At 39.5% G+C, this 16324-nt stretch overlaps 1 protein-coding gene across 1 annotated transcript in view; it reads right to left on the reverse strand.

The window, feature by feature from the left end:
- The window catches only part of CSMD1 (CUB and Sushi multiple domains 1), a 1401348-nt gene that overhangs the window by 295423 nt on the left and 1089601 nt on the right, over nucleotides 1-16324 (reverse strand). The window contains exon 33 of the mRNA XM_066607269.1: nucleotides 13943-14038. Within this exon, the coding sequence (XP_066463366.1) occupies nucleotides 13943-14038 (96 nt within the window). The remainder of the gene's footprint in view (nucleotides 1-13942; nucleotides 14039-16324) is intronic.

Consider the following 16324-nt stretch of genomic DNA (forward strand, 5'->3'; position numbering starts at 1 on the left):
TTTTAAATTCCTATTTTAGGTCTCCCGCGGATCCGGACGGCTTCCATAGGCTTCAATAGAAGCCCGCGGGAGCCGTCCCCGCGGGAGACCCGCACGAAAATGGAGCATGGTCCAGATTTTTTCATGCTCCATTTTTTTTAAAATCACTTTTATTGACCATCCGCGGGTATTTATCTACCCCGCGGGTGGTCAATACATCCCTATGAGGTGCGGATCCGCGGGCAGGAGAAGAGTTAAAATCGGCTGCGGATTTTAATTCTTCTTTTGCCCGTGGACATGAGCCCTAAGTCTTCTATACAGAAAAATGAACTCCTTTAAGAATAACCTTACTAATGGCTACATATACATTAGGTTATATTTGATCAGGACATTTGTACAGAAAAAACAGAAATATATTTAAAATGTAAATAAATCAAGCATTGAATTTTCCCCCCAAATTTCCTAAAATGCTGGAGATCTAAGTAGAATTCTCATAACGAAAAAAAAAATTATCTGGAAAATTTTGAAAATTGACAAATGATAGAAGTGAGATGTTAATAAAGTTAATGTTGCATATGACCCTAAAAATAAGCAATGCACATAACCCTTACAACAATATTTCATCATTCAATTACATACACTAAAAACACAGTATGGTGGACTCCACATAGCTGTAGTGGCATTGGGAGTGCTGCTGAACAGTCATTCGGCCTCAACCTAGGCTTAGAAAATTCATCTTAAATTGCTTTAGAAATGACAAGCAGTTGCAAGGTAATTATATACAAGACCCATATTGGTCACCACATACAAAGATGTAAGCAGATTGAAATGGACTTAAATAAAATGTAAAAATAATATATCACATGGAAACACTGCATGCATAGAACCATGATCTCAGGCAATGAAAACTTTAATTGAAAACCTCTAACAGGATCATTTTAAAATTAAATGGATTTTTCATCAGTAGTGGCTTCATCATTTTCAGCTCCAGGCGGTATTTGCTTGACAAAAGACCTGCTGTCTGTTATTAGAGAGATGACACTGTGAACTAAATCTACGATGACCCTTAGTTGTAGCATTAAGACAACCACCTAGCAATAGATGAAGAATAATTACAGCAACAGTAACCTTCATTTTAGCTATGGTGGGAATGATGAGAGAACCTTCTCACGTAGCAGCAAATACTGCAAAATCTAAGTACATGAATATGGCATTTAGTGTCACAAGGCTTCTCTTAAATTTTGCATTTATAGTCTAATACCTTCGACTAACACAAAAGGTGGTGTGAAGTCGATTTTTTTAATCTCTCAAAAAAGTGGATTTATTAAATGAGTATTTATCATGATGAAAAGCAGGTCAAATCATCCAGTTTTCCTGCAATCACTCAGGAACTGTCTCACCTTCATGATCATTATTTGCCATAGGCATTCGCATTAACCCCTTAAGGACCCAGCTGTTTTGTACCTTAAGGATCAGACACTTTTTAGGGATTTTACCCATGTGACGGTTTTACTGCCCTATTTTGTTTCCTTTAGCTACCAAAAATATTTTTGCTGCGTGTTTATTTCCGTGACAATATCTTTTTCCCTTGCTTCTTTTTTCGTTTTTTCGTTTTATTGGGGGTATAAAGCTAAAAAAAATAATTTCTTAAAAACATTTATAGTTATTTTTTTTAAAATGAATATATTTATGCTAAAATAGAGTATGGGAATGGGTTCCTCTATTTGTTTTGGACGTATTGATATGTAACATGTATAGTTTTGGATTACAGGGTGCTTATAGCGACCGTTTTGGGTTATTTTCTTTCTTATGTATTTATTGTTCTTTTATCCTGTAATTTTGTTTTACTTATGTATGTAATTATGTTTTTTACTATCTATGTCCCCCATGACGTTATATAAGACCTCTGGGGGACATTCACATGTTTTCTGTTTTTTTTATTCAACATTTTTCCACTGTAGCTGGGGCATCCATAGGAGCCTCAGTTACAGGGGAAACATCACCTGTAGTGACATTAGTCACTGGCAGAGCTGACCATGGTCTAGCCTGACCCTCCAGCTCTGCTGCAACAGGAAACCCTGGCGGTCTCATAATCCCCCTGCTCACGCAGTGGAAGAAACCCTTCCACTTTCACTTTCTAGTACACAGTGCTCATTGAGCGCTGTGTATTCAGCAAAGGAAAAGGCAGAGAGGGTTAAAACCCACTCCTGCCTTCTCCTCCGGGTTATCAGCTGTCCCTAACAGCTGATAACCCGTCCTGCCTCTGATTGATTGCAGAGCCAGTAGGCTTAAAGCGCCACCGTAATTTTACCATCGGCGAGCTTTTAAGCCCAGGATCAGGCGACGTAAATTTACGGTGCTTGGTCCTTAATGGGTTAACAACTGGACATATGCCTTTGGCAAGGCTTTTATTCATATTTGTATTACTGAAATTTTTTACTTTTGTGAATAAATATTTCCTTTTATTTAGGAGCCCACATTTCTACATGATTCTTGTTTGCATCAAAAATGAATTATTAGGCCTTAGTCAGACGGGCGTTTTTTGCCGCGATTTGCGCATGCGCATGCGTCCGGCGATTTTATAAAACCATTGCTTTGCAATGGTATCGGACACATGAGCGCTTTTTATGTGCTCGTCCGATAAATTATAGAACAGAAATCGCAGATCGCACCGGTCTGCGATCTGTGATTCCTGTTCTCGTCTCTATATGCGCTCAATGGGGCCGGCGGCAGCAGCGCCGACCCCATTGAGAACATATAGAAGACAAATCCTTCTTCTCTGCCACAGCTGTAACAGCTGTGGCAGAGAAGAACGATGTTTGCCCATTGAATTCAATGGAGCTGGCAATACAGCCGACTCCATTGAAAGCAATGGGCTGCCGGCGTGCGCGGGATGAATTGTCAGGAAGGGCTTAAATATATAAGCCCTTCCCTGCAATTCATCCAGAAATGTGTTAAAATAAAAAATATATATATACTCACCTGCTCCCGGCAGCCGGAGTTCCGTGCGGCCGGCCTGCAGTGGGTGTGAAGGGGGTGTGAGTCAGACCTGCCCCCTGATTGGCTCAGCACTAGTGAGAATTCTCATTTAAACTAGTTAACGCTAAAGGGAGTATTTCATCAGAAATATTTAGCACATATCCACAATATAAGTGATAAATGTATGATCGCTAGATGTCCAACCGCTGAGACACCATCCAATTGTGAGAATGGTGCACCCTTAGACCCCCTGGTGAATGAAGTAGTAATAAATATGAATGGTCACTGCTGTATTCACTTTGGACTGATGGAGACGCTATCTTCATAGACGGTGAATAAAGCAGTGGTCACGTATGTGCACTCCATCTACACAGGTACCTTGGTGTGGTCTTGTGATCTCTGGGGTCTCAGCAGTAGGATGCCTAGTAATCATGTATGTATCACCAGTGATAAATGTTTTGGGGAAATAACCCCTTTAAGTCCAATATCAGTCGGGATGGTCAACATCTTTCAAATTCTTTTTTCTATCTTTAAATATGATAAAGTCAGACTTTCCCATAAACCTTATTAGGCCATACGGATGTCATAGATGGAGTTTCCTAGCTTGGGGCTTTATTTTCTATTTAGGTACAGTTGGCTAATGATTGAGCTATTAAACAACAAACATATAAGCCAAAAACTAAATTTTTACTCAAGGTGAAAAAAGCCTAGCTTAATCCATGAGTTCTTTAAAGAAGTCCAAGAACCAAAAATATTTCATGATCCCTAGCGTTGTTGTTGTAACAGATTTTGAGGAGCCCAGAGTCCATTAAGAAGCTGTAATGTCAGAATATGGGGATGATATTTCTACATTGCGATTGTGAAACAGAGTACTAAAAAAATCAAGAAGCAATATCCCGTAAGGCTAACTTTACACAGGCAAGGGCAATATCGGGCCGTGAATCATAGGCCCGATGTCCCTTTCAACATCTTTGTGAAATCCCAGAGGATATGAGGCGTTTTCATGTGAAAACAGCCTTGCATCACTTTGGGGATGCAGGGAATCTCCGCCACGGCTGTCACCCCCGGCAGAGGTTTGCAGAGTTTCTTCCATTGTTTTCAATAGGAGACCTCACACCGCATCGCGTGCACTTTGCACATGATGCGATGCTGCCGCCAGCCCCATTGAGAACAATGGGCGATGCAATGCTAGAGCGCGCACAAGATAGGACATGCCATGATTTGATTCCCACATGGCATTGCGGTGCCATGTGGGAAAAAAATTGCTCATGTATATTACCTATTCCAAAGAATGTGATCCCTATTTGTGTGAATTGCAATGCACAAATATTGCGCGATTTTCTTGCTTGTGTGAAGCCAGGTTAAGGGGTGAAATAGTACCTTAATGAGTATGCTACTTTAATATACAAGGAACTGAAAAGAAAGCATCTTAATTACACAAAATAAATTAGTAATTATAATCTTTGACATAAAGACTGCCATGATTTTGATGTACAGTATTATATTGTTTTATGTAGTATCGTGCTGTGGATCAACTCAAACAATACACAAATGTACTACTGTGATATGCATGTATGAAAAAATAAGAAAAGAAGTATACAGTATTTAAAGGGAGGCTGTAGCTCAAATAATGATGCTATATATTTAGGATAGCAGAGTAATTTAATAGACTTTTAGTTGAAGATTATTCATACATTATTTATAGTAACAATCCATGAGGTATTTGGTGTACATATCTGTGCAGATGAATAGATAGACTGTAGATTACATATGGTCCATTGCTATTTGATCCTTGTGTGTCCATACATTACATCTAAATCAGATCAACTATGAGCAAAATGTCATATTGCCATCCTTTACTTATATAGTATCAGTGATAACAAAAAGAAATAGCTACTCCCTGTGTGCACATACAGATAAAGGCTAGAACATAGAAGTATATGGCTGTATTGAATCCACAACATAGCTCCTTAAGCTATTATGTGGTACCACATATTTAACTGTATGTGCTGAATTTATTTAATTTATCACAATGCATTAACCTTCTATCTATCTATCTATCTATCTATCTATCTCTATATTCTATCCCTATATTGCCTCCCTCATCTCAATCCATCACCCAGCCCGGGCTCTCCGCTCTGCTAACAAAACTAGACTGTACGTTCCTCTAATAAGAATTTCTCATTGCTGCCTCCAAGACTTCTCCAGAGCAGCACCAGTTCTCTGGAACGCACTACCAAAGGATACTTGGGCAATCCAGGACTCACAGGATTTCAGGCGTGCTCTAAAAACGCACCTCTTCAGGGAGGCATACCGAATTCCCTAAACATACCCCTCTGTACGCTGCCTGATAATGTGCTCCCTGACCTACTGACTGCAAGCCTTGCCAGCCACCATCAACTGCCTTTGCAGTCACACCGATTCTGCCGTTACACGGCTAAATGTCTGACCATTGTCTATGTGTAAAACACACCTCACTCCCCACCTCGCCATACCATGCACATCTCCAGCCCCTTTACCTTCTGTATCACCCCATTATCTGTAGTATGTAGGCGCATTGGAGCAGGACCCTCACCCCTACTGTTTCCATAAACTGATTACTATGTAACCGTGGTTCTGTAATGTTTGTACTTTTGTCTTTCTGTATTCTCCCTGTCTATGTAAGCGCTGCGGAATATGTTGGCGCTATTAAAATAAAGATTATTATTATCTCATATCTATCTAATATCTATCTATCTACCAGTATCTATCTATCCATCTATCTCAAATCTATCTATCTCATATCTAACTATCTCATATCTACATATATATCTATCTATCTACCTCATATCTATCTATCTATCCCTCTATATCGATGGTGTGTTTTTCATATTTAACAGTTACTGTGTGTAACCCATTCTGCCTCAGTCCATAACATTCCAAGGATATTTCCAAGGCTCATGGTGAAGCATACTTTCAATGAAAAAAAAAAATATATATATATAAAACAAGCCGCACCACATCAGAAAAAGCGAATGAAGAGGAAATGGAAGGGAAGGAGGGAAAGAAAAAGGAAATTTTCCTCACTCAGGTTTACATATGGAATTTTCTTTCCTCCTTTCTCTTATAGAGATTTCTGTCAAGGTTGCTATAATGTTGTAATTGTCTTGTGCACATTTTTATTATCGCATGTAGTCCATTTTTCCTGTCCATGTGTCAGAGCGTGATTGCCTGCATGGTCGTCGTTGCAGCATTCCTGTGCCCTCTGTATGGATACATTGTCTTTTTCATTTTGATCAAGCATCGCTCCATGAGTGCTGCATGTCTCTATTGGCTTCCCTGTGTCGTCCACATATTCGCAATTATGTCAATGAGACAAGGATTTCCAAGATTGCAAGACTGATTGTCAGACAGTTTGATCGATTTAAAAATGTTCTTTTTCTGTGACCAACGTCAGTCCTGCATATGTGCATTAACTTGAACAAGCGCTATATTGGTACACCCTTACATATGGTGCACTATTCTCAATGAAGGAAGACTTTTGTGAGAAGGTGTAGGGGTGTTTCCAAGGGGTGTCAATTACAAACAGGTGTACTCAATTATATGGACACTATTTAAGGGGTAGAATTTGTGGATGGCAGTACCCCTCTGAAGAAGGCTGGTTGGAAACACGTGTCAGGGGTCTAGTCCCCACATGGTGGAACACTGGGAAGCTTTGTACTCTTAGTAGCTATTTTAAAATCTCTACACTATCTGTGACATACACATTGCTTTTTTCTCTTGGATGGGGTTATGCTGGAGATGCATTGATGGCTATTGCCCTGTTCATAGCTAATGATATACATGTATATGGATTTATATCATGCTCTCAATGACTCATATAAGTTTGTAGGGATTCTTTAATTTAATGTGTTTGTATTTCTGTATCTTTTTTTTGGATGTATAACTATTCTATATGTAATAAATATCCAGTTTGCTTTTCCTCTGTTTGATTTATATTTCTCAAAACAACTCTTCCCTTATATATATGCATTACTTAACTGCATGCTATGCCTCACACTCATCATCACCATAGCATCTACACAGTGGGCCATGGAAAAGTAGCCTGGCAACCAATCACAGCTCAGCTTTAATTTCTTACATCGCTGAGGTAAAATGAAAGCTATGCTATACTTGGTTGTTACGGACAACAAAGATTTTCTTTTAGACAGTTTTCATAACAGTATGGTTGTTAGGTATAGCAGACAGGTCTGCTGCTCCGCCCTGTCTGTTATCTGACTTTGTATTTATTTTGCTGCAGCATCTCCGGAGTTAACAGCTACTGACTCCTGCACCCATCTGAAGGCTGTTTGCCAATCACTCCACTATATAGCTCCCTCAGATCTAGTATCCAGTGCTTCTGTGTTGTTCTTCTATGATGGCTTGTGGATGCTGGTCCTGCAGTATCTCTGTGACAACTGATCTCAAGTCTGCTGTAGTTGGAAGCTACTTGTGCTTTACCCAGATCTTCTGTTCCTGCTCGGTTCCTGTATCTGCTGGGTATGTGCTGTTCCAGGTAGGGCCTTGACAAGGTTATTCTGTGCCACGGTTCCAGCTCGAGGCCATTCTTATCAGGACGATTACTCTGCTCCGTTAGGCAGGGACTTCATTACCCAATTCCAGCTCAGGCTAGCTCAGTCCTAGTCTCTGCCTCATATCAAGCTACACTCTGAGGAGTGAGCATCCAGTCTCTGGGTCAGCTGTCAGTCCTTCCAGGTGGTTTCCCCTGTTCGGAGAGATGCCACAGTGGTTTGGCATCCAAATATGTAACAATGATCTTGAGCTGATCTTCAGTGGCCCACCCTTCATGTCTCACAACCTCTATATCCACACAAGCGGCACAAATCTACCTCTCTCAATCAAACAAACAAATCTACATCATAAAATGTACATTCATTCTTTAATAATCTGCTGAGGTTCCGAGACAGCAGTTTCACAAAGTGGCAAAATCCTGATTTAATAAATTCCAAACTTAAGTCCTGTGCAATCATGGTACATCCTCAAATATATAATAGCAAAGAGGAGCACCGGACTGCGTAAGTAGAGAAAATAAAGAGCCAATAAAAGTGAAGAACAACAAGCTGCAAGGCTGCAGCAAGTGGCTGAGGCAAAATGTTTGCAAAATGAAAATTAAACTGATGAGCAACAAGTGGCAAGGCAGTAGTGAGATGCTGAGACAAGGCGCGTCTGCTTACAAAATAAAACTGAAGAGCAACAAGCTGCTAGACTGTAAGTGGATGTTGAGGCAGAACATGAACGTCGCCAGAACGAAGGTCAAGCTCAACAAGCAGCAAGGCTGCAAGAAAATGTCAACAGAAGGCACAATGTTTGACAAAATGAAGCAATAGAGCAACAAATTCTAAGACTCACAGAGGATCAAAACCGAAATGCTCAAAGAACACAGGATATTGGCCTACAATTCTTCTTAATAATTTTCCTCAGCATAGATATTTATACAACTGGCTTTCTACTATTTTAGGACATTGTCCATCTTAACACAAGTAGTGAGAAAGTTACTGCATTATTAAGATGCTCATTTAACACTAAAAGGATTTTCCATAATTTAGCATTGACGGCCTATAGTTAAAGGGGTTGTCCCGCGCCGAAACGGGTTTTTTTTTTTTCAATAGCCCCCCCGTTCGGCGCGAGACAAACCCGATGCAGGGGTTAAAAAAGAAAACCGGACAGTGCTTACCTGAATCCCCGCGCTCCGGTGACTTCTTACTTACCTGGTGAAGATGGCCGCCGGGATTTTCACCCTCGGTGGACCGCAGGGCTTCTGTGCGGTCCATTGCCGATTCCAGCCTCCTGATTGGCTGGAATCGGCACGTGACGGGGCGGAGCTACGATGAGCCGCTCTCAGGCACGAGCGGCCCCATTCAGAAAAGAAGAAGACCGGACTGCGTAAGCACGTCTAATCCGGCGATTAGGCGCTGAAAATTAGACGGCACCATGGAGACGAGGACGCTAGCAACGGAACAGGTAAGTGAATAACTTCTGATAACTTCTGTATGGCTCATAATTAATGCACAATGTACATTACAAAGTGCATTAATATGGCCATACAGAAGTGTATACCCCCACTTTGTTTCGCGGGACAACCCCTTTAAGATAAAACATCAATGTGTGATCAATTAGATTTGACCAGTGGAACTCACACACTGTAATATCTGACACAGCATATTTATATTATGTGGCTGTATTTGGTATAGCAGATTAGCCCTAAACAAGAAAATGTGGTAGAACTGGGGATCATCTATAATACTAAACAGTGTCATTCTCATTAATTGCCTTGAACTTAGTAGTGCACAGTATTCCGGTAAACACCACTGCTCAATGATTGATGCTGATCCCAGGGGTTGGATAATCATCAATCACACCTTGATGATCTATCCACAGGGTACATCATGGTTAAATCCTAATTGACCCATTTAAAGGGAATATGTTATCAGAAACTGAGAATCGAATGTATTGTTTAAATCAAGTTTTTATGTTAAAAATCTTTTTCTTACATTATTGGTGCCTTTAAAAAAAAAATCATATCATTATGTACAACCCGAATTCCAAAAAAGTTAGAATGCTGTGTAAAATATAAATAAATGTAATGAATGCAATGATTTTGAAATCTCATATAGCCATATTTTTAATAATATAACATAGAACACATATCAGAAGTTGAAAGTGAGACATTTTGCCATTTCATTAAAAAAAAATTCATTTAGAAATTGTTGGCAGCCACACATTTCAAAAAAGTTGGGACAGGGTTAACAAAAGGCTGGAAAAGTGAATGGTAGTAATGAAAAACAGCTGGAGGTTCAATTTTCTACAAAGTCCCATGACTATATATAAAAAGATCATGTTAGAGAGGCAGAGTGTCTCAGAAACAAAGATGGTCAGAAGTTCACCACTCTGAAAAACTATGTCTAAAAATTAACAAACAAATTCTGAAAAACGTTCCTCAACGTAAATGACCCACCATCTACAGTACATAATATCCTCAAAAGATTCAAAGAAACTGGATAAATGTGTTGACATAAGGAACAAGGTCAATGGTCAATATTGAATACTTGAAATCTGCAGGCCCTTAGGTGTTACTGCGTTACGAATAGGCACAATAGGCAGAATGTTGTGAAGAGGATACTACACAATGATAGACATAGCCCTGTTCGAAATTTGTTATGACGTGTTGATTAGAGATGAGCAAGTATACTCGCTAAAGGCAATTGCCTTTAGTGAGTACCTACCTGCTCGAGACGAAAGGTTCGGGTGCCGACGCGGTGGGAGCGGTGAGTAGCGGCAGTCAGCAGGAGGGAGCAGGGGGAGAGAGGGAGAGAGAGATCTCCCCTCCGTTCCGTCCAGCTCTCCCCCGCAGCTCCCTGCCCGCCGCCGGCACCCGAACCTTCTGTCTCGAGCGGGCAGGTACTCGCTAAAGGCAATGCTCACTCCAGCAATTGCCTTTAGCGAGTATACTCGCTCATCTCTAGTGTTGATGCCAACAATTGCTTAATGAGTTAATTTTTATATGAAATAGAGAGATATATCACTTTGAATTTCTGATATGTGTTCCATGTTCTATCGAGAACAAAATATCGTTAAATGGTTACACAATGTCACAGCTTTTTTGGAATTGGGGTTGCATAAATTAAAAAATCCCAATATTTTGAAGGTTTTACAATTTTACTCGGGCCGCTAAATTAAAACAGTGGCCAGGAGTGATAGTGATTCCCATAGTGACCCCAGGAGTAACTGTGACCCCATTAGGGGCCACAAAAGTAACAGTGACCCCATAGTGGTCTCAGTACTAATAGTGTCCCCCTAAGGGGTCCCAGTAGTAATAGGGACCCCATAGTGGCTCCAGTAGTAATAGTGACACCCATACTGTCTCTGGTAGTAGTAGTAATAATTCCCATAGTGTTCCTAGTAGCAATAGTGTCCAATTATGGGCCTCAGCGGTAATAATGATCCTCATAGTGTCCCGGTAATTATAATGCCCCTGTTAGCAGCCCAGTAATATGGCCAGTAAACAAAAAATACCAGCCAGGTGGCAACCCTAGCATCACCCCCCCTGAGGTCCTGCAGACTGCTGCCTGAGATGGCAGGCTCAGGTTACCTAATGGTAGGGGCCCTCCTGGGTGTTCTTTGCGGCAGCACTACAGTAGAGTACAGTAGTGTACTATTTGTTCTCTCCATTTTACCACAGTATAAGTCCACATTAGAATGTGAAAAAGTGATTTGAACAACTTTGAATGAGTCATGGACATTGGTGATAGATTATGGTTTAGACTATTGCTTAGACTACACTATTGGTGTATTTCAAACACTGCCAGCTTAGTGGGGTCTCCTTGCACAAGTATACAATACGTTTGGTGTATTGTAGTTTAATGCAGCTATGTGTTCTTTCTTTTTAATCCAATACCAATATAAGTTACATTTTAGGTTCTCCTTTCTGTGATAGTGATCGAGGAAAATCCTCCAACAAAAAGAGATCCTCTGGATGTAAAGAACTCATCAATGAAAAAGGTCATAGGAAGGGTTCCAGAATTGTTCTGTCAAAAAGATAATGCACAGTTAAGCAAAACCGCAGCTGAATAGAAATACTGGTACTCCAACTAACAAATCTGTGTATTGAAGGAGTATTTTTGACTGTATAGCTTTAAATTCATAAACAGAAACTTAGAGGTATTCAACATACTCTTATGGTTTGGAAAGCCCACATTTTACACCTAGCATAGTATGACACTTCAAAACATTCCTAAATCATGATGTTTAAGGAGCTGTGCAATGTCTCTCTAATTGATAAAAGAAAAACTATGCCTTACAACGCTTTACAGTATGGGCATAAAATGTCTCATTGGATAATTTAGTAGACATATTAGGAATTGTCATCCATGGTTTATAAGTTCACTGCAGACAAAGCAAGGCATGGAAGGGTGTTGGTGAACTTTACTGCCGTCCTTTGGGTCTGATGAACATCGACCCCCAGCATACAGATTTGCAACATACCATGGATGCTACGTATAATATTGTTTTGCTTTTCTGTATTTTGCTGATACATTATTTTAATATCCTGTTCGTATCTTTTGATCTTACATGTCTTGTATGACGATATCTCTTCTGACATCTTGGATATTTTTTTATATGTTGCATGTATATACTTTTAGCACTTTAAGTAAATTTGATTAATTTTTGGCCTATGTATATGTGAACCCATTAATTTTCGCTGTGGAACCCACCATAAACCCTCCATAAGACAGAATCCGAACACACAACTCATTTTTCCTTAGTGTGGATACGTGATAACAGTAGATGACCAGTTCAAGTGTCATTGCTTTCTAAGAGCAACAGAAAAGCAGGACTCCTATGGGCAAAAGAGTGCAAAAGTTGGATCACTGAGCAGTGGAAAAACATCATCTGGTCAGATGAATCCAGGTTTCTGTTGCACCATGTTGATTGAAAGTTAGAATTTGGTGCAAGCAGCATTACTCTATGAACCCTTACTGTCAGCTCTTTGGTGTATGTTAGTACTTCCATTTAATTTATGGTAACTGAAATAAGATATCCTGTCTGCGTGTGCCAACATTCCAGCAGAAGAAGAATTTGAACACCTAGTGAAAACTATATTGCTGTGGTTCTGAAGGCCATATAAGGTTCAATGTGCTACTAGATGGGTGTCTTTGATAAAGTGGCATTCAGTGTATATGCTTCAAAAATCACTTGGGGATAGAACTGGTCTGACATCTTTTTTCTTGGAAAAGGATTATTGGAAATCCCTCATTTATTCATGTATAATGTATGTGAAAACCTTAACATTTCAAACTTCATCAATGTGACTTCTGACAACTCTGTCACTACAGAAAAAAACACCCTCATAGAAAAATACACTTTGTTACAATATATTAAATATACCCCACCTACCTAATATATTCATAAAAATGATGGCAAGACCTTCCCATCTGCCATCTAGATGTCATTTATCTTTTAGGGAGGAGTGCAAGATATCTAATGTTGAACCTTTACCTTGATCTTTTCTCCCCTGATAAACCCTCTTATCCACTGAAGTGGGGGAAACGCATTAGGATATGTTGTTTATGTTTTCCATCAAATATGACATAGTAGAGTGTCATAGGTTTATAATAGCTGAGAGTCACTATTGAGTGGCGCTGCCCTTGTTGGGGCAAAAACTTCACACTGGGGCAAGTCTAGCATTAGGGTCATTATAGGGGTATGTTTATGTATCTTCTACTTTCTATGTACCTCGAACTAATGAAGAATTGAATATACTCATTCATCAAGATTGAGTTTCCCTACTGACAGTAACTGGAATCCCATATAGGCTGTCCCATAAATCCTTCATATGAATGCCTTGCCATAATTGTATACATATTAGTTAATTGGTTGTTTTTAGATTATTATTATAAATGGGATGTTTTTATGGGAGTATTTTTTCTGCTCGATGGGTTTATGTAATATCTCTAGTTGTTATCATATTAGTGGCAGTGATAACTTTTGCCAAGTCTGATTTATGTTTGAGAGTAATTTTACGCCGGCTGATTATATCAGCCAAAAAACTAAATCCCTCATACAAGTGATTTTGACTAAAAATTGTCCTATATAAAAGCAGGACCCAATAGGGTACTCAGCAAGAAATCACTTTCATTGCTAGTTGCTTTGTTTCAGCACCCTTGGATTTGAAGATGATGTAGAATAATCCTTTAGAAGAAAGATAAGGAACAGTTAAGGAACAGTCACTAGGGAAATTGCATAAAGTCCCCGTGCAGCATGTGATATTGTTCTTTTTCACATAGGTTGCTCTAAAGACTTTTCAGGTTTCCATCTATAATATAAACATTTGCTTTGTTGAAATGTAAGCAATAAAGCCTTTTCAATGCTGCTAAAAACAGCTTCATAAATATTAAACTGCTGAAATCAAAATGTTCAGAACATTACAGGAGCAATTTTCAGTTACCTTGGTAAACAAAATGAAATCCCTTGGCAGGTTCACCATTTGTTGTGGTAAATCTCAGAAGGATGTGATTAGAAGTGGCTAATGGCATTGTCTCCCCTGAAAAACGGAAATATTAGATTAAGACATTTCTTTACATACAATGAAAACACAGTTTATGTAAATTTCATAGCAAATTAAATAATTGTTTTTGTAAATATTAGACAGTATCTCATGTATACTTCACTTCAATAAAGGTCTGCAAAGTGAGTTTCATTCATACTATACCAAACACATGAAATTATTGATATTTATGACCAAAACGCTGCACATTTTTTAATCACTTTTTAATAGGTTTCAGGATGTGCCCCACATCGTAAGCAAATTTGTTCAGATTAACAACCTGGCAATGGGTTAAAAATATAAATTTAATGCCTGTCTATCCTTGCCATCAATCTATAACACTCTTACCTAAAATACATTCTAGGGTCTACTGTATATACACTGCTGCATTGAGGCTTGCTATCTTCAATCCATCGACTTTACTCTACAGTGAGGAAGTCAATGGATATAGTGGGATCCTATCACACCATGATTAGGCAAGTCTATTCTATGTGCTAAACTATGTTTTCCCACTAATATATGATAAACACCAAAAATAGCTTGGCACAATGTTAGCGGGGTTGCCAACCATCCAGAAATTCTTGTACAGTCCATAAGAATAGGGGATTTTATTCCCATGTTTGTGAAAAATGGAAGCTGTGTCCATGAATTTTTTGAGGCTGATAGTACTTAAAGAGGTTTTCTAGGGGAAATACCACTGATGACCTATCCTCAGGATAGCTCATCAATAGTTGATCGGCTGAGGTCCGTCGTTCGGGACGCCGACTAATCGGCTGAGTGGGTGTATGCTGTCAGCACCACAAATACACAGAGGTCGACGTGGAGACTTCCACTGCTTCAGCTCCGACCTCTGTGTATTTGCTACTAGCATGCGCCCACTCAGCTGATCAGTCGGGGTCCCAAGTGATGGACCCCAGCCAATCAACTATTGATGACCTATCCTGAGGATAGGTCATCATTAGTATTGTACTGGAAAACCCCTTTAACCCCTTAAGGACCTAGTGCTGTAAGTGAAAGTGGAAGGGTTTCTTTCACTACACGACCCGGCGATGGTGTGATGTGTAATAAAAAAAAGATCATCTGAATGACCCCCAGAGGGCTTTTATGATGTCATGAGGGACAAAGATGGTGAAAAAAAATAGTTACAAAAATAGGTAAGAAAAATGGCAGAATAAAATAAAAAATCTATGCATAAAAAAGAAAATCACCCGAAGCCGACTCCGACCACAACTGTCGCCGTATGCATGCTGTAATCCGAAACCATACATACAATATAGCAAAATGTATGAAACAAAATGAAGAACCCATCCCTATACTTTATTTTAGCATAAATTTACAAATTAAAAAAAACAAACAACTATAAGGGCTCAGGTAGACAAGCGTGTAAACCACACTTCTACAGCAACCAATAGATTACTGTGGAAGTGCTCACACGTACTCTTTTTAGAAGCGCAGAAGTGCAGAACAGACAGTGAGTGCCCACTGGCCTGTCAGCTCAGTGGTGCGCAACGTGCTTTCCATACACATCTATGGGAGCCGTGGAAACACACAGCCTGCACCACGGGTGTGTAACCGGGCTGCTTCATGGACCTAGAAGCAGCCCAGTCATGCAATCTTTTTCAGGATGACAGCAGCGTTTGTTTACATGTTGCTTAGCAGCGTGTCAACCACGCCCATCTGACCGAGCCCTAAATGTTAAAAAAAATCCTTTTTCTTAGCCTTTAACCCCAAATAAAACTAAAAAACGGGAAAAAAGTAAGTGAAAAAGATATTTAAAAAATAGCCCTATATGTCACAGGAAAAAAAAGGCTGCAAAAATAATTTTGATGGCTGAAGGAAAAAAAATAGAGCAGTAAAACGCCACATGGGTAAAATAAATCCCTAAAACATGCCCGATCCTTTAGGTACAAAACAGCCTGTAATAGTAATAATCATAATTTTACAGATCACAATAAATGCTAGTAATCAGTTCATATCAGTATCTGACCGAGAAGCTTGTATCACTTCTAAGCTTTATCATTTATAGTTGTTTTCCATTGAGGGCTGAGTCACATGGGCGTTTTTCTGTTCATATATACGCGTGTAAAAAAACACGTGACCATGTCCATTGCCACCCATATGTTCTATCTTTTGTAGGGGCGATTTTTTTTATTTGTTGTTTTACAAACGCAGTACGAACGTTTTTACGGGCATATATACGCGCGTAAAAACGCCCGTGTGACTGAGCCCTCAGTCCGTAAAAAATATTATCTGTGATTATTGGATAAGTTGTTGGTAACTACG

The sequence above is a fragment of the Eleutherodactylus coqui genome, chromosome 1, assembly GCF_035609145.1.
Source record: "Eleutherodactylus coqui strain aEleCoq1 chromosome 1, aEleCoq1.hap1, whole genome shotgun sequence".
NCBI classification, from domain to species: Eukaryota; Metazoa; Chordata; class Amphibia; order Anura; family Eleutherodactylidae; genus Eleutherodactylus; species Eleutherodactylus coqui.